Below are 25374 nucleotides of genomic sequence, written 5' to 3' on the forward strand. Positions count from 1 at the left end.
CAAATCCATTTCTTTAAGGGTTTAACATGTAAAGGTTCTTACTACAAGGTAGCTGCTGCTCTGTGGTAACCATGGACACCAGCAGATTGCAGCAGTATGTTTGGGTTGCTTGGCAACAGTCTAATGTCAGTTAAATTGTGGAACTAGTTTAGTGGCTGACGGTTTCTTTTACAAACTGAAGACTAAACGAGCTAAAAACTCTCCAGAGTAGTTTAAATAACAAAAATTACACATTTACTAATTTTAAGGCTCTACACCTTACCCTAAGGTTTTTTTAATCTCATCATTAAATATTTAAAAAAGGAGAGTTTAATCAATCATACAACAAACTTGTGTGTTAAAATTTGATTTATCATATTTCTAATTTATCCCTTGAAAGATGTCCAACATCCTCTTCAAACCACAGCTCAATGTGCTACAGCTGGAGAGTGAAACGAGCCCACACAAATAAGACAACACAGCGAGAGGAGTTTAATAGTTTAATAAAATAAGATTCACATTTGTAGAAAATAAATTAAAACAGCAGTTAACTTAAAATCAATAGTAAAGAAAAGTGCACACACATATATAAAGTTTACACCAAAACAAATCAAATGCATGAAAAACACGGCTGAGATTTATATTAATTTATCTTCAAGTCATTTAGTGCTAAACAGTGCTGCATATTTTACTGTGGAAGACGAAGCGATTTTCTTCATGTAGCATCATATGAAAAGATGAAACAATAGGTTAAAGAACATGTGCTTTTAAACAGAGGAGAATCCATTCAGTGAAGCTGAGTGGTTACTTTAAGTCCATCTAATGCATTTTATATTAACAAAGAAGTGCTGACGTTCACTTTAAATAACCCGTTGTCTTACTACGTACTTTAGATTTTAAGTTATACACACTTATGTCAGAGATATATGAAGCTCTAAAGCTAGTTTTTATCTGTATCTATTACAAGAACTTGAGATTTAAGTTGAATAAGTATTAAAGAGATCCATACAAGAACATTTCTCCCTTTATATATTTATATTTCTTTCATGACAATGTTGGCCTTCTTCTGTATTTCTTCTCCTTCTGAAGAGCAAAACTAAGAATCACATTTTCTCTTCTCTTCCTCTCCTCTCTTCAGCCCTTAAACTCTGCAGTTCTCTACCTTGCTGCAGCTTCACTCCTCTGTAGTTTCACATTAACAGCCTGTTTAACAGCTGCTGCAAAGTGATCTACTAAAGGCACTAAATAAAAATGCTACAACATCATCTATCAGTGTTTTGAGTCACTTCAATGGAGTCCTCTAGAATAGAATCTGAGCTAACATCCAGAACAGACTGGCGCCTCCATGTGGCAGAGCCGAAGATCTTCAGGTCATCTGGGGAGATTTGTCTCAGCTCTTTGCGACACAGACGGACAGGTTCCATTTCTAAACATCCGGACCCTCTGTCCCTCTGCCCCTGGGACTGTTTTTGGTGTTCAGGCACTTTTGTGTTTTTGCAAACTTGCAGGTCGGAGGATGAGGAGGCGTAAGGGGTCTGCCATTGTGTCTGTTTGTCTGTTTCTTCACTGTGTATCTTTGCATATGTTGTAACTACATGTGTCTTTGCCCGTACGTCTTCACTGTGTGTCTGGAGTTGGTTTGCGCTTGTTGGTCTGTTCTCCTGTGAGTGTGCAGGCTGATCAGCTGAGTGTAGCGCATCGCTTTGGAGCTCCCTGAGTTTCTTTTTAAGCTGCCGGCTGGAGCTTTTGTAGAAAAAAAGCTCTTTCTCCAGATGCTGCAGTCGGTCCTGGAAAGCCTGCTGTGCCTCTCCTGGACCTCCCTCTAAACACACAGAGAAACAAAAAACAAAAATAAATAATTACCCTTATATAAATTATAGGACGATGGCCGAAATACACACACATGCACAAACAAGATCCTATGGACATGCATTAATAAGAGGTCTCAGAGTGAGGGGGCTGCCCACAGCGAGCACTCCAGAGCAGTTTTGGGGTCGGTGCCTGGCTCAAGGGTACCTGGGCAGAGCTCAGGAAGTGGACTGGCACCTCTCCAGCTACTAGGCCAATTTCCAGACTTGGCCGGGCCGGGACTGGGTGCTGGGTTCCCAACCCAGGTCCCTACAGACTGAGTTACTGCCGCCCCTGAAGAGTGAGACTGATTTCTAACCAGGCACACTCACATGCAGGCAATTTAGAGTCTCCATTAAACCCAACGAGTACGACTTTGGACTGTAGGAGGACGCCCGAGTACCCGGAGGGTAAATTTTTAAAAATTGTTTTGACAAGGCTGCCCTCATCTCCTCACCTTTTAGCTTCTGCAGCAGAAGCTGGATGTTGCTCTGGTGATCTCGGTGCTGCTGGATGAACCTTCGGTCTGCGTCCAGAGTAAGCCGCTGCATGGCTGCCTTCATCTCCCTCATCGCCACCTCTTGCTCCCCAGCGTGGATCTGCAGCTCTTCACAGTGCAAACGCAAACGGTGCTCCATCTCTCGCAGATAAACCACCTGGACAGTTGGATAAAGGTGAGAGTGAGCCGTGCAGAGAAACACATCAATTTGATATAGAGAAAAAGAAAAGAAACATCTGTAAAGTACAGAAAGAGAAGAATATATCAGCTGTGTCAGAATACGATTTCCACTTTTTTTGTAACTTAAAAAAAGAAGAAATGTAAACAGGTCAAAGTAAGTGAAGACAGATTTATTGTACCTTGTTGAAATATTTGACAAGAAGATCCAAAGCCTCGGGTGGTGACAGTTTCCCCAACTTTGTAACGATGTCACAGAGTTGGGCAGGTTCAGTGCTCTGTGACTGATGTGCAGAGGAGTCTGTGACTGACAGCTTCTTCTGTTTGTCCTGGATGGAGCGGCTTTCAAACTCCAGCGCTGCGTCCAGAGCTTCAATGTCTTCCTCCAGCTCCAACAGGAAATGCTCCTCCTACATGAAGACGTGCACAGATCAGAGCAAAGACACAATGACGAACATTACAGTGCATCACAGATAACAATAAGTATGATCCTATGCATCATACACACAGAGGTCCCTTTTTTCTGACCTCCACAGTGAGCACCATGTTGTCCTTCAGCTGGTCGTCCAGGGTGTCTCTCCTCTTTCTAAGTGTTTCTCTTTCTTTCTCCAGTTCCTCTCTGGTGACTCCTCCATTCTGCCTCACACTGCTCCTCCTCATCTCCTCCTCCAGAGACTCCAGCTGCATCGACACGTGCAGCAGGTCCTGATTCAGAGCCTGAAGAGTCATTGATAAAAACCTTACAGATTCCAGCTTCAGTTATACATGTTCCCCTCATCCAGAATCTGCATCGATTAAAGTGGTCTTTAAATTATAATATAACTTCTCAGATGTACCGGCTGACCTGACTGGAGCGTAGCTTCTTAATCTCCAGTTTATTTCTCTCCTGCAGACAGGTATCCCTGCGCAGCAGCACCTCCTCTCTCCTCTTCAGATCCTCCTCCAGCTCCTGCAGCTCTGCTCTTTTCTGAAGGACCCGCTCCTCCTCTTCCTCCAGCCAACTACTGCCATGAACCTACAGGAAAGACGAGAGAGGGGTGTGAGGAGGGAAATAAGGAGCAGAGAAGGGAAGGGTCAAAAGAGGGAAAACAAAGAAAAATGAAGATGAGAAGAAAGTGACAAAGAGGAGGAAAGAGTGAAGGAAAAAGACACACTTTAGAAATGTTTATTTCAGAGAGGTAAAGGCTTCTATAGTGAACATTTTACCTTTTTCTCTAACCCGTCCAGGTGATTGTTCTTGCACACAGTGACATCTTCTGCACTTTGCTCCTATAAAAAAGACAGATCATGTTTACTCAAAAGATTCATTTATGTTTTACCTGTGCTGGGAATCAGAGACACTGTTGACGTTTGTTTCCCAACAACTCAAACTGAAAGCAAGGCGATATTCAAAATGTTCATTTGAACTCTCAATTAAAACAAAATAGGTAGATTTAAGACCTTACAGGCAAAAATGTCACATCTAAGTAGAAACATAAAAGTTATTTTCTAGCAATCCTTTGACAGGATGTGAATGCGTTATTGCTTCTGATAAGTTTATATGTTTTACTGGCTGCTGATGAAAGATGTCTCTTCTTCTTTTCAGGAGTCTGCTCACTTGCAACCAAAAAAAACCCAGTAAAATTTGGAATCCACATATCTGACACACACGTTTGCTTACAGAAGTCCAAACAACAGTTTAATATGTTTGTGTCTTCTCAGTTGCACAATCCAGCCATTCTCTTTGACAATTGTATTTTGTACAACTAACCTCACTCTGGAGTTCTCCGAGGCTGCTCTGAAGCTGTGCTCTCTGCAGTCTTATGTGCTGCAGGCTGTGGTACGTCTCTGCTTGGACCTTCTGTCTCTGCATGGAGAGTCTCATCCACACGTCCGAGTCATCACTGCTGTGCCTGACGTGCCTGTCCACTGCTCGGGTCTCCTCGTCTGTCACACAAAATCACACATTTAGAGATTGCTCATTGAAACAACTCATACAATGAAACAGTTTAATTAGTGATTAAGTTTAAGCTGTGGTTCAGTCTGAAACGACTGGTTTTTCAGTGTTAAATAAAGATGAGCCTGTCAGCATTAAGTAAGACGGATTCTAATTGGAAATCTTCAAAGTCTATATTTTCTCCCTTCTTGCTCCTAACCTACTTTATGCACAACTTGGTTCCAGCTGTAATCAGCATTTTTCTAAGTCCCTCAGATGGGACTAATACCACCTTTACACAAACCCAGAGGGGCTGCTTGTCAACAGACCCCAGGCCCCCCGAGCGCTGACAAACTTCAAACCACAGCAGTAGCTCAAAATGTGCAAATTTTGCAATGACAGTAGGAAACCTCCCTAATGGGGCCCCATCTGGCAGCAGTCAGTCTCATCGCCCTGCTTAGCATCTCATGTATTACTCCTGTGAAAACCAAAGTTGGTCAATGAAAGTCACTGAAGGAAGATGAAGAGGAATCATCTGTATGGGAGCAAAAACCTAAAAGAGGAAGAGCGTCGGGACACGGGTAGATATAACCCCGGTTGGAGGGGCCCCCGATCAGTTTTTGCCTAGGGCCCCAAGAGACTCTAGAATCGCCACTGCACAAACCATCTTTCTGACAATAAGAAATAAATCCCACTGACTTTCATGTGTCTTAAATAACTTGAAACCTGGCCAGTCGCTGAGAGACATTAGTGGTTGTCACAACAACAGAATTTTAAACTCAGATTAGATTCCAGTTAGAATCAAACAATATCTGTTTTGATACCATGGCAACAAAAACAGAAGTCCTCGGCAACCAACATAGCGTGAATCCTTGTTTTTCACTTTTCACAATTGCAAGCACACACCCGCACACCGTCTAAATGTCATCAGTGTGCAGGTGTCTGCTTGCTCATTCTGATCCATTCATTCCTCTCCTGTGCACCCGTCTTATAAATGTCATTTTCTTTCAAGCTTTGGTACCTTCTCCATACTTTGATCATTCAAAAAATGAAGTTGTTTCGTTCTAAAACCATGTCATGTTGTTAATGTTAAAAACAATTACCAGACTGATAACTTCATGATGAGATTATCACTTAAGGCGGATCATGTGCGCCACAACAATTTCTGTCTTTCTGTAACTGTGACCGTTTTTGTCCCTCAGAATCCAAAATTTCTGCAGAAAGCTGCTGGATGTCTTCTCAGCATGTCAGAAATGTTTCAACCAACCTTGACTCATAAAAACTCCTCACATTGTTTTCTGATGCACAAAGAGATAAGAATCCTTTTCACTGACTCGGTATATTAGATTGAGTAAAACCAAAAACAGACAGACACAGGACCACATGAGTGGTATGTAAGTATGTAATCATAAAATCACACCGGTTTTGTTTAGATCTTTGATGAGCTCCTCTTTCATGCGCATGTTGACAGTCAGATCCTGGATCCTTCTCTGAGTAACGCTTGCTCTGAGTCTCGCCTTCCTCGTCTGTCTTTGCTCCGTGTTCTCTTCGTCTTTTCCTGAGCAGAAAACATACATGAGAGGGAAACAGCTTGGTGGATATTTAAATCTTATTACACTTATTAGAGAGCTTTGACCATAAACACAAAAAAAAAACACAAGCACTCCTGAAAATATTCATGTACCCAGTCTGCTTGCTAGCTGTACATTTTTCTTGAATATCACCGGCTTCATTCACACATTGGGCAGTTCCATGAATGTGTGAAAACACCAATAAAGTGAAGAACATGGAAAGTGTACCTGCGGCTCCCTGAGGCGGTTGCACTGATGGATTTCTATTGGATGTTTGGTTTGGTGCAGTTTTTTTCTCTTCCAGAGCGGATCTCTTCTGCCTGCTGGTCCATGTTCGGTTTAAGGAACGCCTGGAATAAAGTCACAATATCATACAGCAGCTCGTTTTAATATGAAAAATTAGATAAACGGGTTCAAGCTCCTTTTTGTATTCTTACCTGTTTGTATTTCTTTGGCACAGTTTTTGTCATAATTAAACATGTTAACAAAGAACGTAAAGACTCAAAGTCCATTTGCTGACATTTCATTTGTTGTGGCTCGTACCTGAGTCCCATTCTGCCCACCAACATGTCCTCCTCCTCCTCCTGCTGCTTTTCTTGATCCATGCCTTTGCTCTCTGCCGGTTGTTTTATGAACGGACAGTACACCTCATCCTTCTCTTCAATCTCAGTCAGCAGGAGATGACCTCGCATCTTGAAGGCTGCCATCACCCTCTCCAGTGAATAAGCTGGAGGGCTGGAGTGAATCTACAATCGCACGTGTGTCAGGACAGAAGCCTGCGCCGCCATGAACGAAGAATAATCAACTCAAAACACACACTAAACAGTTCAGTGAACCTACCCGTCTGCGGGGCCCGTGTCCACAGCTGTGTCTCATCAGAGGGACACTTTGAGGTCTCCTGCCTGAGTTCCAGGAGGCTCCTGATTCCCCCCTTACCCCTGATGTTGCACTCCTGACGGCCATCAGGTCGCTGCGGAGCCGATTCATCAGAATGTGCTGCTCCACGAGCTGTTCAGTCTGAAGACATTCACGCACAGACGCACACGCACTCAAAGGTACATTTTAATATTTCAATAGATTTTATTAAAGAGTAAGGCACGGGGGCTGCAGAGTGGTCCGGGGTGATACTGGCTCTAAATGCACTGCTGGCGACGTCATAAGGAAGCGTCAAGCTTACTTTGGGCAATCAGGCTTGTAGGACTCTCGCAGCTGGATGTTTGAGGCGACAGTGCACGCCGAATTGAGGCAAAAGGAAGAGGCAGGAGGTTAACCTTAACTACATTTGTATTGTTCTTTGTGTTGATGCTGTACAGTTTGATCACATGGTGTACGTATTGTATTTATAGGCTGCGCTGAGGTGAGGCCAGTTGAATAAAGTTGGAGGAAAAATTTTAAAATCTGATTTGCAGATAATATAAAGTGATGTAGGTGTCTGGATCCTTTTTCAACTGTATGTCAGAGCTGGAAAACAGGACTGTTCTTCTCACCTGTATTCGAGTGCGTTCACTTTGCTCCTCCAAGGCCTGAATGTGAGCTGTGTTCTCTTGAAGAAGTCTATCTATTTCTTTTTGGAGCTGTCTCAGATCTGCATCTCTCTGCTCCAACAGCTGTTTGTGTCGGGCGAGAACTTCCTGAAAGACAGAGAGAAAGAGTGGATTTTTTTTAAACCTGACAGGGAGAAATCCTATGATAAGCTCAGCAGCAAACATGTTCCTATTATCTGCTTTATTACAGTAGCTGTTTTAGTCCATGTTACTAACTGGATGAAGTGTGCATGATCTCAGTTTAGATGATAATGAACATCACAGCGGACACTTTTCTTGACTTCAATCAAAGGAAAAAAGCGGAAAACATGAAAAATCTATTAACTCTGACTGATTTCGGACTCTAACCACTGTACTATCGCTCAAAAAACATATCAGTATCGGCCCAAAAAATAAAAAATCGGTCGGCCCTGTAGCCCAAAAAACATATATTTAAAAAAAAAAAAAGACAGGGAGGTTTTGACTCTCCTGTTCAGACGGTACTTTTCGCGAGTACTTTTATAACTAAAGACAATGATTAATTACAAAGGTCACAATCTGCTGTTAAAAAAATATCTAAACTCTTTGGTGCACCTTTTTTTTCTAGAACATTTAATTGAACACATTGCGTAACATCACAATTTCCCTTCTAAATTTATAGCCAAAGTGTAATTTGATCCTAATGGACAACAAAGACTCTTAACAGCAGCTTACCTAAAGCAGCTACATAGGTTTTCAATTTGATCAATTTTTTCTGTCCAATTCTTAAGATAGTGAGCCAGATCGCATTAACTGTTGGAAAAATAATATCACCTTTAATAATGGTCAGTTGTCCTCATACCTTGCAGTTGCAGAGTTCCTCTCTGAGCTTTTCTATGGTAACATGTTGAGATTTGCCATCGCCTTTCTCTGAACAGTCCTTGTCCTCAGTTTGATATGAATGATTGACAGCTGTCAGTCTGTCCTTCCATTCCCGCTGTCTCTGCCTGAAAGAATGACTAAGGGTGGGACCAGAAATCTCCGCAAGCAGCGTTGCAGCTTCCTGAGCCAGGAGGCGGTACTGTGATGTTTCCTCTCTGCTCAACTTCAATTCTGCATCAGACATCTCCACCTGGCCGGGCTGTGTGAAGCTGTTACCCTCTCCAGCAGCTCTGCAATATTTCTTCAACCTTTCAATCTCCACATCTTTGTCTTTCAGCAGCGCTCTCAGAGTTTCATCTCGAAACTCAGCATCGGCCAGTTTAGCCTCATAAGGATCCCAGGTATTAGGTAATTTTAATTTTAAATGTGTACATGTATTACGAACGTTACGGGCCTTTGATGCAAAATTCAGGACGCGGCAGGTCTCAAGTACACTGCACTTGGAGGGGCATACACATGCGATCATTACAGTATGCGCATTGCCTCCCAATGAATCTCGTAGGAGACGAGTGATCTTGGCATCACGATATGGTATGTAGAAATCACCGCGATTACGCCTTGGGTCACAGAGGGCACGGATGACGCTGCCCAGTGCGAGCAGGCCTGTGTTGATATGAACAGACTCTCGGAATTTGTTCCCAGTGTTTCCAGTTTTAGCAACGCGCTCTGAGCCCGCAAGGTCAACCAGACACAGCTTGGAGTAGCCCATGGACTTCTTGTCGGGGCAAGACTGGAAGAGCTGGAGGGTGAGGATGGCATGAGAACGACTGGAGTGATCGTTCATCTTTGTTCTGGCAGTGTGGCGCTGGGCATTGCCCATCTCTAGATAACTAAGGATCTCCTCTGCTGAGGTGACGTCCATCTCTTTGGCTCCAACCACAGCTGAAAGCAAAATCAAAATCACACACTAGGACGCCAATATTGTGGATGCAAATGTACAAATGCTTAAAGGTCACATATATTATTCTAATTTTCAACAAGTTTAAGTAAGTCTCAGAGCTCCCTAAAACATGTCTGTAAAGTTTCAAATAAAAAATCCACTCTGATCCTGTTTTTGATCATGCCTATGAACCCCTCTATTTCAGCCCCGCTCAGAACAGACTGTTTCTGTGTCTGTACCTTTAAATGTAAATGAGCTCTGTGCGACCACGCCCCCTCTAGAAGGGGATGTGGCTCGAGCTTTCTTGCACCATATGTGGCCTTTAATGAGGGCGGAACACTTTCCGTAAAACAGTCAGTGTGAACACAGAGCTGCAGAAAGTATATAAATACAGATGCCAAGCACATCGGATGAAAGAATTATATGGCAAAACAAATGCAAAAGCCAATACAAATCAAATTCAGTCTATGTGAAAAATCAAATATGATTGACATTTGCATAATTTCAAATAACCTGTGTTTCCTTTGTCATCGTCTCTGATTTGTAGCACTTTCTGATTGTTGTCCATCTCCAGCAGGTCTCGCAGTGCCTCCTTATACAGCTCCATGTAAGAGACTCGCACTGTTGCCCTCAAACCCTCACTGCTCGTCCTCTTCTGCTCCAGCAACCAGAACACATTCTTCGCCACACGTTCAATGATTCCTCCCTCTTCATCTAAGAGTGGTTTTGGAAGGTAGAGACTGATAGTTAATAAGCAGGTTCACAATGACCAAAGGGTGGAAAATCAGACAAGATTTTTTTTTTTTTTTAATCCCTAAAAAGCCTTTAAAAGCCTAAAAAAACTGTCTGTGTAAGCATGCTGTTTACACACTTTTGTTTATGTAAACCCTTGGTTGAAAGCCAAAAAGTTTCAAAAAGGCAAATATGTGAAAAAGTAAATACACAATCTTCAAAGATCACGTCATGTTATTCCAAAATGCACTTTACCATGTGCTTGAACACAAAATGAGTCCCCAGTCTGTCTTCAAACCCCCCAATTATGATAAAAGTCCATCCTCTCTGTCTTTAGCATGCTCCACTTTTTAGAAAATGTGTGCTCAAACAGGCTGTTTGGAGATTTTAACCTGTGGTTAATCGAGTTTCTTTTGTCTTACTATTAGCTCGAACCAGTCCGGCCATTCTCCTCTGACCTCTGACCTCTGACCTCTGGCATCAACAAGGCATTTTCGCCCAGAGACAACTGCTCACTTGATATTTTCTTATTTTTTGGTCAATTCTCTGTAAACCTTTAAGATTTATTTTTGGGCTTTTTATGGAGAGATAGGACAGTGGATAGAGTCAGAAATCAGGGAGAGAGAGAGTGGGGAATGACATGCGGGAAAGAAGCCACAGGTGGGATGTGAACCCGGACCGCCCGCTTGAGACTACAGCCTCCATACATGGGGTGCGCGCACTAACCACTGCCCCACCAGCGCCCCTCACAGGAGCTTTAAACATATAGTCAACAACATGCTCTAATTTATGATACTTTATAGTCCCGAACCTTATTTAAAAAACACTGCTCCCATCTAGGGCTGGGAAATATGGACCAAAACTCGTATCTCCATATTGTTTAGCTGAATGGCGATACTCGATATATATCGATATGTATTTTATTAACAGTGAAAACACATGAAAAATAAATGACCTGTTTGTGAATTTAAAAAGTAATATTATAAAATACAAATGTTGCTTAAATACAATAAAAGAGAGAGAGAGGAGGAGCAGGGTTAAGAGGGACAGACAGTCAGACATCATCAGTGAGATGAGAAAAAGGTGACCTGGCACCTCTGTAACGTTATTTTAATGATATTGTCTTACCCGTTATCTTGTTTGAAAATACATCGATATATCTTAAAAACTCGATATATTTCCCAGCCCTACTCCCATCTATCATTTCAACCAGATGTGTAACGGTGTGCAGCCTGTACAACATACCCAGCTTCATCCCTCCCAGTGTGTGCGTCTTCCCTGAGCTTGTCTGTCCGTAGCAGAAGACGGTGGCGTTGTAACCGTCCAGCAGGTTCTCCATCAGCGGCTGAACGCAGGTGTCGTACACCTCATCCTGGCTGGCTGCTGGTCCGAAAGCATAGTCGAAGTGGAAGATGCTTCCTGGGTCGACTTTGTTGTCTTGGAAGAGCATCACCTGTGGGGAGCCCGGCACCGCCCGCACACACACCTTGTGCCTGTGGAGGATTTCTTTAGGAAGCAGGGGCCGGATACGGAGCGCCACCTTGACGAACTGCTCGCCCATGACGGTAAGTAGTTAATGTACGTTTACTCTCCGCATCTCACAGCTGAATTGTGGATAAATAATTAGGTTTTTTTTTAGCTTTTAACTTTGTCTAATACAAACAAACATAAACAGGATACCAAAAACAAACCGTTCAAAACATTTTCTATTACTTTCACCCTCGTTGCTGTTGTACACTTGTTGCCAGCTCCCGTTTGTTGTCATGCAACGGTTTCCCGGGTAACCGCCGAGAAAAGCACGAGGCGTTTCAAGAGCGTTCTCTGAGAGCGGATCGAGTGTCACGTGAAGGCAACAGCGCCCTCTAGTGGTTGGGCTGCTTCTTCTTTTTTTTTAATTACACCTGTGTGAAAACTTAAACTTAACCATATAACTACAGAATTTACACATACCCGAGATAATATACAATGAATATATGTTAAAAAGAAAATATAGATGAAATAACTTAAAAATATATTTTTTTTACACCAAATATATGGACATTGCTAAGTTAAATCCTGGTTATATATATTCACATTCTTAGTTTTGATATTTTTAGTGCTTATTTACTTTGTATTTAATATTATATTATGTTTAGATTTGCTAATATTGTGTTTTTTTGCTAATATTGTGTGTTTGGATAACCTGCTGCTGTAACGCCACAATTTCCCAGTTTGGGATCAATAAAGTAATTCTATTTTATTCTATATATTACTCAGAATGACCAACAAATGTGTGCTATATATGTGATTACGTTTGTTTTCACTTAAAGAACACTTAACCAAGGCAGTGTAACACTACTGTTCTGTAATAAGTATGTAAATAAGTATTTACCATGATATACTCTACACTACACGGTTGTACTATGTTCTTATCATACACATTACATCTTACATTTTATGACATGTTCATTTTACTTTGAATCATACATGATTGATTTTTTATCTGTTTTATTGTTCTATTAAATAATACACATTACATTTCTGTATTGATTCAGACTCATCTCTTATGTTAAAGAAAAACGCCAATTTAATTGTCAAATAATTGTTTATTTATACATCCTTTATGTATGAAGGTGATTATTAGTTTTTATTTGTTTATTCAAACATTAAAAATGAAAACATCTCAATTATTCTAGCATTAATACCATCTTCTTCCTTCTAAATATTGAACACTTCTATTCCATTTAAACCCCTTTATTATTATTTTTAATCAGAAGATGCAAAATTTGATCTGAAGAAATCAATCTACAGCATCAATACTTTACAACAAAAGAAGAATCTTACAAAAAATAGTTTATTTTCAGCATTAATAAATCACAGTTCAGAAGATCACATCTCCTCTGTAAGGCTCAACTTGTCTGTCATTGTTTTTATCAGATACAGTAAACAATCACTTGTGCTCCAGCTGAACTGGAAACATTTTAATTGACTTCAAAAGGCAAACCATCGAGCGACATGAAAGCTCAACACCTTTTTTGAAATAAATCTGGCACGGAGGCATGCTTGGTTTTATCCCCGAGAGAGGCGGCGCACACTGAGAAGTGCCTCCTACTGTAAGAGCTGCTGCCAGCCCGCTCTTCAGTAGTAAACACAGCGTGTGTGGTGGATGGGAATGTGGGCCATCTCTTTGTGGTGCTGCTTGGCGTACGGCCAGAGGTAGAAGTCAATGATCGCTGAGTTGACGCTGCAGGTCTGTCCGTCTCTCTCCTGCATCAGCTGACACAGACGCTCTCTGATCAGCTCCACGGACCAGATCGAACAACCCCGGATCTCCACCTCTCTCCTGTCCCCTGAACTCAGCAGCTCCCCTGAGGAAAAAAAAAACAGTACAGTACTCTTTTTTTTTTTTTTACCTGATACAGTTCTTTATGATCAGAGAAACACACGCACGCACGCACGCACGCACGCACGCACGCACACACGCACACACACACACACACACACACACACACACGCACGCACACGCACACACACACACACACGCACACACACACTCCTGTCTCACCATTCTTCAGCGTCTGCAGCAGTGCATCAGAGTATCGCAGAGCTCCGAGGTAGACGAGCGCCTGAGGGACCCTGTAGTCTGCAAACATGGTGAGCCAGTCCATGCTGACGATGTCTCCCTCTCCTCGGGCCGCCATGACGCCCCAGAAATCTGCCACCAGGATCTGAGCCCGCTTGTAGAAGGAGATTCTCCTCCCCTGAAACACACACACTGCTCTTACTCTGACAGTTCATTCATTTGATTTGATTGGCTTGTTTACTTTTCCCTTTGTCATGAAGTCTTATGTGGAGCGTTTTGAATTGCCCTGTTACTAAAATGTGTGATATCAAAATGTTCCTGCCTTACCTTGTTCCTCACCCACTACCTTTGTATGCCTAGTTTACAGATAAAGAGAACATGAAGGCCACAATGCATGTGTAAGGAGGATCACTTTCTCCTAACCTGACTGTATGATAAAGAGCTCATCAGCATCCTGCCACACTGTGTTTGTCCAGCAGATGGAGCTATCACACTACCACTTCACTTCCACGTACACTTCCTGTATAGTTTTTAGATGTTTCAATTTTTTGGATATTTTTTTAGTCTAGCTTTGAACTGAATCTCATTTTATCTCGTTTTATAAAAAATTTAACCTCCTGTGTTTCCCTCTGTCCGTCAGTACCTGTTTTTATCTCCTTATTTCACCTTCGTTTTTGGATTGTGGGGTAAGGAATCGGGGCGGGAGTCATGTTGTTTCTGTTTGATTTATTTTGATTTATGTAAAAGCACTTTGTGATACATCGTGGTATGAGAAGTGCTATACAAATAAAGTTTGATAAAGACTATGAAATCCCAGCAGATTTATTGAACAACACATCAAGTAAAAAAAAAAAAAAAAAAAAAGATTAAAAATGACTCGATCAGAAGCTCCTTCTTCATCTTTTTTGTAAATTAGTTTTCAAAAGGAAACTAATTTAAACAAAACATTTTGATTATTATGGGGCTGTCACTATGCGATACCATTAAAAATCAAATAATATTGATACCTGTTTGGATACCACTGCAACAACTAGACACCTCCTGGTAACCAAAATAAGGTCATTTCTTTTTTTTTTTAATTCCCGCCCTGCAGTGGACAGTCTCTGAACACATCCCAACATTTGACATTCGGTTAATAACAATGAAACGCATAATAAATATAATATTAAAATACAAAAAAGAATCCAGAAGAAGTGTGTGTCAGTGTCTGCAGAGATTCTCTCTGTGTATTTTCTCATTTTATGAATATTTTGGTGGTGTGAAGCCCCCTGTCCACAGTTGGGACTGACAGAAAATGTAAAAAGATTAGGTGTCATGTCCGTCTCTTGACTTTGCTCTCTGTCCGTCTGTCACTCTGCAAGAGACACTAACTTAACTTGTGGAGCTTTATGAGGCGCATTAAGGACTTCACAAATCATCGGCCTTCTCTTAAATTCAAACAGTGAACCAGGTCGTTGCTGTGTGAGAGCTGCAGGTGTTACAGACGGGAGAACGACGACTAACGCAGCGGCCACAGGGTGTTTCTTGTTTTGTAACAAACTATTTAAAATCACAAATGATATAACATCGTGTGAAGGAAGAATATAAAAAATACAACGACTTTTCTTTAAATTTCTCTACAGAAATTGACTTTGGTCTTCATCGCAGCGGCTGTGGGTTTGAATCTGACCTCGGGCCTTTGCTGCGTTTCTCCCCCCCCCCCCCTCCCTCTCTACTCCTCACATGTGCTGCCTCTCTTCAGCTGACTTATCCAACAAAGGCAAAAAGGCCACACAAAAAAAAACATCAACTAAGTAATTTGATATAAAAGTAAATTCCGGTGTCATGTTGACCTTCTCTCACTCAAACCTCATACGTGGCCTCGTCCCTGTAGGACGGGATCTTCTCCACAATGAGCTCCACCATCTTCCGGGCGTCGTTCGCGGCTTTGCTGATGAAACTCCGGAAACTTCCGCCGTTTTCCAGAAGAACACGCCCCCCTTCGGTCAGCACCTTGTCAGACAGGAACAGCATGCCGAGTGTTCAAATAATGACTTTTGTTAGATAGATTTATGTGACAAAATTGAAACACATACATGACAGGCTGATCATATCAGACTCCATATAACATGTTATATTCTCCTCATACCTTATAAGGAGTTCCTGTAAGCAAGAAATGTGACTGTGGTGGAATTAATATGTGTTAACTTTAGAAGCTTTAAAATGAAAGTAAATACAGAGAGGTGGTTAACAAGGAAAAAAATCATCAAATCAACAAGAAACATGGAAGGTAAAGTTGTACTTTCATGTTTTATTTTAAAGATCCTGTGAGTCATTTTTGGTTTGAGTCAGTTTTGGCGCCCCCCTGTGGACAAAGCATCCCCCTTCAGACTTTTCTGTTATCATCCCAAACATGTGTAAGTCGTGTTTACTGATCAAAACATCTCATCCTGCTGTCTTTAAGAGTCAAATACATCACTCACTGTGAATCTTTGCTGCAGAAAATGTAAGAGACGTCTGACTGGCGCTTAAAGGCTTTATATGCGATTTTTTGATCCAGCAGATGTCGCCCTTGAGCACCAGCATGAAACCAAAACAACTTGCGGTGCATTGTTGTGTTAGCATGCTAATGCTAGTGATCTTTATTATGCTCGTATCTTCACACTGCATGTAAATTTACCTGAAATGAGCGTGATCTAGAAACACAGTTAAGCAGTGAGTACAGTATGTTATTCTTCTTTTCTCTAGTCCCTCAATTAAACAACTTTTATACACGAGGGGAGGAGTCAGCCGGCCGTCCCGACGATGTAAACAAAGTGAAGATAGGACTCTGAAAACTCTGAAAACATCACAGACAGTGGGACTCGGGTGTTACACCCATTGTAGACAGTCATGACTCACAGAGTTATTTTCAGAGGAGATACTTGATTTATATTACATTTAAGTGTGAAAAATCAAATATTAAGCCTTTAATGACTTCTTCTGACGCCCCATCCCGCCACATTTAATCAGGCAGGAAGTATTACTATATAAAAAAAGTCCATCTTAATAATGATAGTGTTATTTGCATTTTGTAGCTCATATAGAGTCACACAAATTAATTTCAGTCTGTTTAACTAACACACACAGACACACAGAGACACAAAACACACATTTTCACTGCTGCCATGTGCAGATAGAAGAGAACACAGAATAATATTATCATGTATCCTTTATGTACTCTGGAAGGATGTAATAATATTTAGATTTTCAATTCTTTGTTCAGAGTCAAAATAAAATAACTTAAAGAAAGGACAGGGCTGTATTCATCACAACTCCATTATTAAATATTGAAGAACGACAGATACACACAATAAAGAGTGCACATTAACTATAACACAGGCTTGATGCCTATCTGATTTACTTCAAGTTTAACACACTCTGATCTGAGTTTGCAACAAATATCTTTTGAAATCAGTACATCCAAAAAGCTGTTTTTTATTTCACCACTAAATTGGCACCAACTAATCTGAGGTTAGCTGAAGGCTAACAGCTTAACATTCATCTGACTGCATCTAAATGTTGTGAAAACATGAACATTATACCCAGGCCTTTATTCAATAGTTTAAATGTCTGCATGCTGAACGAGTCGTTTGATTACAAAGAAAAAACATTTTTCATCCCTAATCATTGCAATAAATTCAGACTTTTGCGACGTGTTCATCATCCTCCTCTTGTGATAACAATGACATTGGGATGAATTGTGCCGCCATGCCTTCAGAAAGATAATCCTCTCATAAATGAAGATGTGAGTACCTGGTGTCGCTCCTGAAGCATGGGCATGGGGGTTTTATTGTCTGATCTCAGGACGTGTCCCAACTCCTCCACACTCATCTGAGAGAAGAACTTTGGGTCAGTGATGGGGACACCTGTTGGCAGGTTTGAGACAAATATTCAGATTCTTTTCTTATCGTTCTGAACACTATTCACTGTTCCTGTTAGTTTGAAATAGGTCTCGGTGTTTATCGTGTTGTTTTCATGATTTTTGAGTTTTGATTTTAGAGCTTGGCAGTTTTTAAATGTGATTTATAAATACATTGGGACTGGATCTTTCACATAAGCAGAGGTAGAAGATGTGTTCGGGTCGCCGGCTCAAGTCCCGGGGCGGACCACAAATTTTGATGGTGGTCTGGTAGCTGGAGAGGTGACAGGTCACTTCCCGAACGCTGCCGATGTTACCCTAGAGCAAGGCACCGACCCTCTAACATGCTCTGTGGCAGCCTCACTCTCACATCTCTCCATTAATGCATGTCCACAGCTCCTGTTTGTGCATTTATATGAGAAGCATGTCTCTCAATAACAGAGCGTAAAACCAGAATCTCTTCAGGGATTAATAAACTATCTCAAATTTACAAAAAAGTTAAACTTCAGATGAAAGTGTCAAAGACTAAAAATACTCGAGTTTAAGTCTCGAGTGAGATCTCACTGAGATAATTTCTATGATTCAGTTTTGATCACCAACAAAAACCTGCAGGAGTATTTTAGAGTTTAATAAGTCCAGCACTGCTTCCTCTTCAATAGCACATCTGCTTTTTTTTTTTTTTAGCACATTTGCAAATTGTCAAAGCCTTCATTTTAAGAGATTCACATCAGAAGAAAAGAAGAATTATGAGAAACATCTTTGAAGAGTTAAAGCAAAGAAACCTGCACGACTGCACAGGTAGCATCCTACAAACAGCTGAAGGAACAACTGATTGTGTGAAATTTCACATTGCACATATCAGACTGGAGTACCTCATCTGTTGTTTTATTTGATTTACTACCCTGCTGTTTTTATGTATTATACTGTGATGATTTGATTTATCACTTTGTCCTATGGTTGCTATCAACTCTTATATTGTTGCATTGATCGCGAGTCACGCACTCAATTTCATTTAGCCTTCTACACTACAATAAATATATTCTATTCTTAAAGGGCTGCTTTTTATTTAGATCCTTCATCAGCCGAGTTATACGTACATGTAGCCGTCTGATAAATGCCGTAAAGTAAAGAGAAATGTTTCCCTTAATGGGGAAGGAGAAACAGTTAGGATTGAATTTAACAAAAGAAAAAGTGGAGCTGAAGAGAAACAAAACATCCGAGGCCGCTACATCATGCTGCACAAGCATGAATATATCTGCAGAGTTTCTAACAAGAGGCTCAAAAGACATCATTTATTCCGACCTCACGCTGCCACCCCTCCAGTTCCTACCTGAGCTTTTTCTGAGAGAATCTCTGGTAAATTATAAAGGCCAGGGCGACCACACATTGAGAGCACTATTCCATATGAGACATAATTGATTCATATCTGGAGTCATTCACGCTAATTATGAGTGATTCAAAGCCGCATGCAGAGCTACAAGCAATTTCCCAGCAGTCCAAGTTCAAGTAAAGGGCACGTACACAATAATTGGTAATAGCAGTGCACAACAAAAGCACTCAGAAGAAAGGGAGCGGAAAAAGAGACATGAAAAGGGCTTGTACTGTATGTACGTGGGTTTTTTTTTCTCCAGAGGTGAAGCTGCTCAAAAACAGACAAATTAATCTATAATAAAGGCCAAGATGCCAGGAAACACTCAAAGCACAGCCTTCACATTTCTGTATCATTCTGACATTTTTTAATAATTTTATATAATTCTGTGCTTTTACTTTCTGTCTAAATTTTATGAATCCTTTAAATATAAGTAACAGCCAAATGTGCACCTAAGAAAAGTGTGCATCACATTTTAGATGAAATGATCAATTATATTCAATTATATAAAGTCCTTAGTGAGGAGTCTGCTTGTTATCGTGGATAACACCTCGCATCCCCTGCATGCCATTCTAATCCTAAAGGAGCACATCCAGCTGTAGACTGAGACCACCGGGAGCCTTTTCTTTTATCTGGCTTAAAGGAGCAACATGTAAGATGTGTAGTGAGTGAGATGATAAAGTGATCTTACTATATGATCAGACATTAAGGAAACATGTTGAAGTGCTGGCTTCTCTGACAACAATGCAGCAGCCAGTATGTCCTCCTTCTAACTTTAGATTCTGGTCCTGAATGCTCTGGATTTGTTTGGACCAGAGGAGGTAGGCGGTTTTAAGGCACCCCCCACACGGCCGTTTTGGACGCCCCTCGGTTTGCCAGATATGAGAGCAGTTATCAGGTCAACAGGTGTTGCAGCGATGGAAGCGGGACAGAGAAGTGGTTCAGATAGAAGTGATTGTACCCGACCTAAAAAGCCTCTGCATGTTTCTAATAAGCTCCACGAGCAGAAACGTGCTCAAACTAGGATCAATATTGGAGATGCTTTTGAAAAATGGAGAGAGGTTAGAACACAGAAAGGTTTACAGACCCATGCAGAGCTGGATAAACACTGAAGCTTCAGTGTCCACCACATGGCAACCTGTGTGACTCTAGAGAGGAGGTGGGGGGGGACAGCTCTCTATAATGTTTTTAAATCAGACTGCAGTACCCATTTTAAACACTAGGTGTCAGAATTACATATTAGCCTTTAAGTCATGCATGGAAACTTAAAATAAATGATTTATGTGTTGATGAGTCTTATTTTGAAAATCATATTTGAATATTTTTAAATGGAAGAAATGAAAGCAAGAAAAGTAAAGCAAATTTCAGCAACGAGGCAATTTAAAGTGCTACACCAACACATCAAACACAACATGACAAAGGGGGGGAAGAGAGACTAAAAGAGGACATTTAAAAATCATTAAACAAACCATTAAAATCAAAGAGAAGATCAAAACACCCCAAATTAAACTATATGCACAATGTAGTGTTTGCAGTTGCTGCCCTCTTTGGGCGTGAAATGTCATCACACAATGGCGTCTGTATTTAAATCAGTTGTGTGATGGAGGGCGGCGTACTCAAAGTTCTATCTTATCTGGTTTTATCTTATCTTTAAGTGCTGGCTCAACAACCACGAAAAACAAGCAACAAACTCTAATCCTGCTCGCTCTCACCTTCCTCCATGGCTCTGGCGATGGCAGCACACAGGGTCATGTAGCCGGTGTACGTGGTCCCGTTAAAGGTGACCTCACACTGTTCACTTTCCTTTTCTGGCCAAAAAGAGAAGTTCATGGTGTCCACAACAAACACCCAGTTCAAGGCCTGCAAACATGAAAAACACAAAACGATCACAGTTCAAGAAAAAGTCAGAGCACCCCCCCCTCCCCTTTTTTTTTTTTTTTACAACACTTGTTTTTTCTTTGAAGTCCAAATTTCAGTTAACATTTAACACTCAGAGTGCCAAGTGAACTTGTGGACACAGATAAATATTCCAGCAGTAGCTCTCTTTAACTTGATCGGACTGTCACTTGAGTACAGTCGCTGTTACTATGAAAGACATCACAAATGCTTTTGGCTCTAAAGAATACTGGGTTGAACTTTGCCGACATATGTGACTCGTTTAATATATTTGAATAAAGCGAAAGGTGTCCCACAGGGGTCCATCTTGGGTCCATTTTGATTTTGTTATTTACATAAATAATTTTCATTACGATACATGTTGTGGAGCAAAAACTTTTTTCAGTTCTTTCTGAAATAATGTTGAGAAAAAATGCAAACTAGCAAATAATGCAAATGCATAAAAACAGCACATGTACCTCAAAGGTGTAGTAGGTACTGTACTTGAGTAACGGTAAGTGTTCTTTAAAGAGGACATATTATCCCCCTTCTCCACCTTTTCAAACAGTCCCCCTGTGGTCTAAATGAAACATCTGTGCTGTGCTTTGTTCAAAATATAACATGAATCAAGCACCAGAGGAGGTTTGTGACCCTGTATAAACCAGCTCTCTCAGAACGCTCCGTTTTGGTGTGTGTGTCTCTTTAAATACTGAGCCCCCCCACCCCCCGAGTTTTCCCCGTAGACATCACTCTTCTGTAGTGAGAATAAAAATAGGGGATCTGCACAAAAGTTTTGTTCTAGACGTGGGGTGGAGTCCATGGGTGGAGATACCAGGGGAGGGGAGGGGATTTTTTTTTTTAACAGAATCCCACTGTGACATCACAAGGAGAGCACATTTGAAATGGAGCATTTTTCTCTGTGTTGTAAGACTTATGCAGACCACAAACAAAGGACTGGATGAGTTTATTTCACATTTTGTGGGTCAGTAGACACTCAGGTTACCCAGATATCTGTTCACAAACACTGTACAAGTGGATTTTTCACAATATGTCCACTTTAATGAAATAAATGGTAGTTCATCCAATTATCAGAAAGTGTGTCTTATCAACAATTTATCAACTTACATTTTCTTATCGTGCAGAGATAACTTTAAGCCCTCTGGTTATTAGTTAAGTCATCATACTGGAACTTATATGAACCCTCTCCATGAGTTGGTCCACATATCTTACACTACCTGTAACAGTATTAACGTAATACTACTGTTGTCTCTAAAATATGGATTGCGGTTTATAGACTCCCCTGGTCAGAGGTGGGGGCTGGAGCCAATGGATTCGCCATCTCCCATCCAATGGCGGTCAGCTCGTCACCGTGTCGGAGGTTGTAGAGCATCTCGGCCACCTTCTGCACTCCTTCCTCTTCCACGAACACATCCTGACTCCACTCTGCGACGAACCGCCCGGACTCACGGGGAAGCATGGGTGGCTCCATGTCGCACAGCTGCATGAAGAAGATTTATTTTTATAAATATAAATACTTCCCGTACTTAGTGTTGGCAAGTTTGCAATAAGCGTCGTCAGAGCAGCTTCTTGAAGCGTGTCATGGAGGGTGCAGGGAGGAGATGTAAAGCCAGTGCCCTTTAAAACACCAATATCCTTCAAACACCTCCAGGGAAGTGCCATTTTAAAGATGATCTCTGTGCTTTATTAGATAATTCACAATAAAAAAGACATAATCAACACGGGAGCGGAGTAACAAGGTGGGAACATTTCTTCTCAGAAAGAAAACCTGGCAGGGCTTTACAAAGTAGCTCACACCTACAGAGCTCGAATCTTCACACAGAAACATTAGGATCAAAAGTAAAGCGCACAAAGAGGAGCATCTCTGACCATTATCAAAAGAAAAAAAAGAACAAAATTATACTTCTCTGCCTGCCTCTAAAAGCTGCAGCGTCCTTTCTATCCATCTGAAGTGTCCAGTTGGTTTTGTGTTAATGATGTGCTCGCTGTCAGACTGACATTAGTTACCAAAACGCCCATCGAGTGGCCTACTGATGAAAACTCTTATTGAATACTTTCTAAAGGTTGTCAACATTCTGAATACTTTGATACTACTTGTTTAAGACAATACAATCCCCATTAGTTTAATGATCAATCGTACAGAAACAAACCTGAGCTTTAAGAAAAACTAACTTCAGATCTTCCGTCATATTGTTAATCAAAAGGAGTGCACTGTCTATAAATTGCACAAACGCTTTGGAAACGTTGTGCAGTTTAAACATTGTTTAGGAGTTTGCCTGCTTATTTTTTGTATTTAAAAACAACAAAAGACATTATCACACGATGGGAGCTTAGGACTTCCATTTTTGTTGCCGTGGTGTCGAAAAAGTAAAAATATTGTTTGATTTGCGTCTGTACATAAGATTATTTAAACGCTCAATCATTTAATCATGTTAATACTGTATTATCATCCTCTTAATCTGATATTAATCTATGCACACTGTTTAATATAACTACAGCAAAAACAACTCTCTACTTCATGTTAATCAATTTATTTGTTACATCATTCCATCATCATGTTTATTCACTCCTCACCTCCACACTATTGTGTTATTTAGTCTCATTGGTCTTTGCTTATTCTGGGTTTATTGTTGATATTTAATGTTTTACTTTTGACCATAGAGAGCTCAGTTCACACATTCCTTGTGTGTGTGAGTATATCTGGTCAACAAAGCTGATTTAGGTGATTCTATGATTTGTATTAAAATAATATCGAAATGCAAACATCTCTGAGTTATATGATTTACTTCACAGTCAAAAATAAATAATTAAAAATAATAAGCACATTTGTTTTTATTTAAACAGAGCTGTATTGATAATGGACCAATAAGTAGTCAAACTATAATCATGTATTTTTGTTTATTTTTCACCTGGCGCACACAGTGCACGCGGTCCTGACAGTAACTACCTGAGTATTATTAATCTAACGTTAGCACGAGCAGAGACACTAAACGGCTTTCTAATAACTGTTCTTGATTTAAGACTCAAACTTTCTGATAATCGATAATACATTTCATCCCTGCCAGTTTTACAGTAGGCTACTTACCTACAAATGTAAAGCAAGTGAACGGTACAGTGTTGCTTCGTGATTCCGCTTCTTCACTTCCGGCTGTCTTTTGACCAATCAGCGCTTCCGTGTTGTTGTCGTCACAGCCCGATAGACCAATCACAACAAACCGGGAGAGGAACACGGAAAACTAAACGCGATGAACTGCTTTAATTCAATCAAACGTATAAAACTCGCAAGTCCCAGTTTTAAAAGAAAAAAACATTTGTAAAATTATTATTAATTTGACTAAATTATTATTTGACAACATTTTTGTCAAAACTGCAGCTCAGCTGATCTATTTTTTTAATTCTATATTGTGGTATCTATCTATTTTTTTGTACATTCTTAATTTTTCTTTTTTTATTTAAATTGTACTGTGTTCATTTTTTGTTTGCAGTCTTTGCTCTTTGCTGCTGTAACAATGTAAATGTCCCCGTTGTGGGATAAATAAAGGATTATCTTATCTTAAAAGAAAGCAGTCTTCTTTGATTAAGAAATAAAACAGAATTCAATGACAGAATAACTTCAATTATATTATTATTGATTTTCATTGTATTTCATTTATACTATCATTTCATACTTTTGTGATTTTATTGTTTCTTGTGTCATTTTTTATTATGACCTGTCTTTTATTTTATTGAATTCATATAGTCGAGCTTTAGTCTTTAAACCCTTCTTTACATTCTACCTTTTCTCAATTGTTTCCCCCTTCCCTTGTAAAGCACCGTCCTGAACTACATGGGATTTGTCTGAACGGTTCTGTAGGAGCAAAGTCTGATTGATGGACAATTTGCTTCACTGTGTACGTCCACTTAAAGGTTTCACCAGAGTTTTATATAATTCTGTAAACAGAAAAAATGGACACATCCAAAGTTCTCCTTCACGTTTTGTTGTAGCCGACAGAAAACTGAAGAAATGATTAAAAATGTGCCAGAATAACCATAAACACGTCTGGTTCATGATGATGTCACACTGATATGTTTTTAGCACTTTGTGGTAAAGACATTTTCTTTTTGAATGGCAACACCAGTCAGGAGAATCATTAAATCATTAATCCCCCCCCCTTCCAAAAAGTAAAGCTAGTTACAAAACTGTTTCTGATGATCGACAACTTGTTTTACACCTTATTGATGTTGATTCATTGACACTTTCTTGGTAAGCGTTCAACTTACTTAAATGCATATTGGATCATTTTTGTACTTGATAATAGACCAGAACACATTTCTATAAATACAGGAGTAGGAAAGAAATTGGACTTCCTAAATTATGCTATTTCAACCGTGTTGGTGCCGTACTTTCTGCATTTCGGCGATGCGTGTGCATAATGCTCAGATGATCGCTCCTGCCTGGCGTTCATAAACCCTACGTCAAGTCAGGTTGTGCTTCCAGCAGTATCCACAAAATAATCAACAGCAGCTCAGTCCAGTGACCTTTTAGTTGTTTTTAAATGATCACTGCACATATTTTAGTCTGAACAAATAATCATGAGGTTAACATGTGATGAAAATTCTCCCTAGTGGTAGATTTACTAATAAAA

The 25374-nt window shown here is 40.4% G+C and overlaps 2 protein-coding genes across 2 annotated transcripts; both read right to left on the reverse strand.

The window, feature by feature from the left end:
- Positions 1 to 1194: 1194 nt before the first annotated feature.
- LOC132974886 (kinesin-like protein KIF27) lies at positions 1195 to 11760 on the reverse strand. Its single transcript, XM_061039194.1, is given in 14 exon segments — positions 1195 to 1801; positions 2285 to 2483; positions 2686 to 2913; positions 3032 to 3220; positions 3348 to 3576; positions 4222 to 4429; positions 5839 to 5976; positions 6218 to 6339; positions 6533 to 6735; positions 6830 to 7006; positions 7477 to 7620; positions 8354 to 9315; positions 9827 to 10027; positions 11291 to 11760. Coding segments are annotated over 14 exon segments (3876 nt in total). The 5' UTR covers positions 11607 to 11760; the 3' UTR covers positions 1195 to 1241.
- Positions 11761 to 12860: 1100 nt separating this feature from the next.
- Positions 12861 to 23923, reverse strand: qng1 (Q-nucleotide N-glycosylase 1). Its single transcript, XM_061038858.1, has 7 exons — positions 23835 to 23923; positions 22035 to 22229; positions 20569 to 20719; positions 17382 to 17494; positions 15456 to 15599; positions 13590 to 13785; positions 12861 to 13392 (listed from the first exon to the last, which is right to left on the reverse strand). Exons 2-7 carry the CDS (start codon positions 22218 to 22220, stop codon positions 13163 to 13165), a joined length of 1020 nt encoding a protein of 339 aa, XP_060894841.1. The 5' UTR covers positions 22221 to 22229; positions 23835 to 23923; the 3' UTR covers positions 12861 to 13162.
- Between the last annotated feature and the right edge of the window lie 1451 nt (positions 23924 to 25374).

This window comes from Labrus mixtus, chromosome 5 (assembly GCF_963584025.1).
Source record: "Labrus mixtus chromosome 5, fLabMix1.1, whole genome shotgun sequence".
NCBI lineage: Eukaryota > Metazoa > Chordata > Actinopteri > Labriformes > Labridae > Labrus > Labrus mixtus.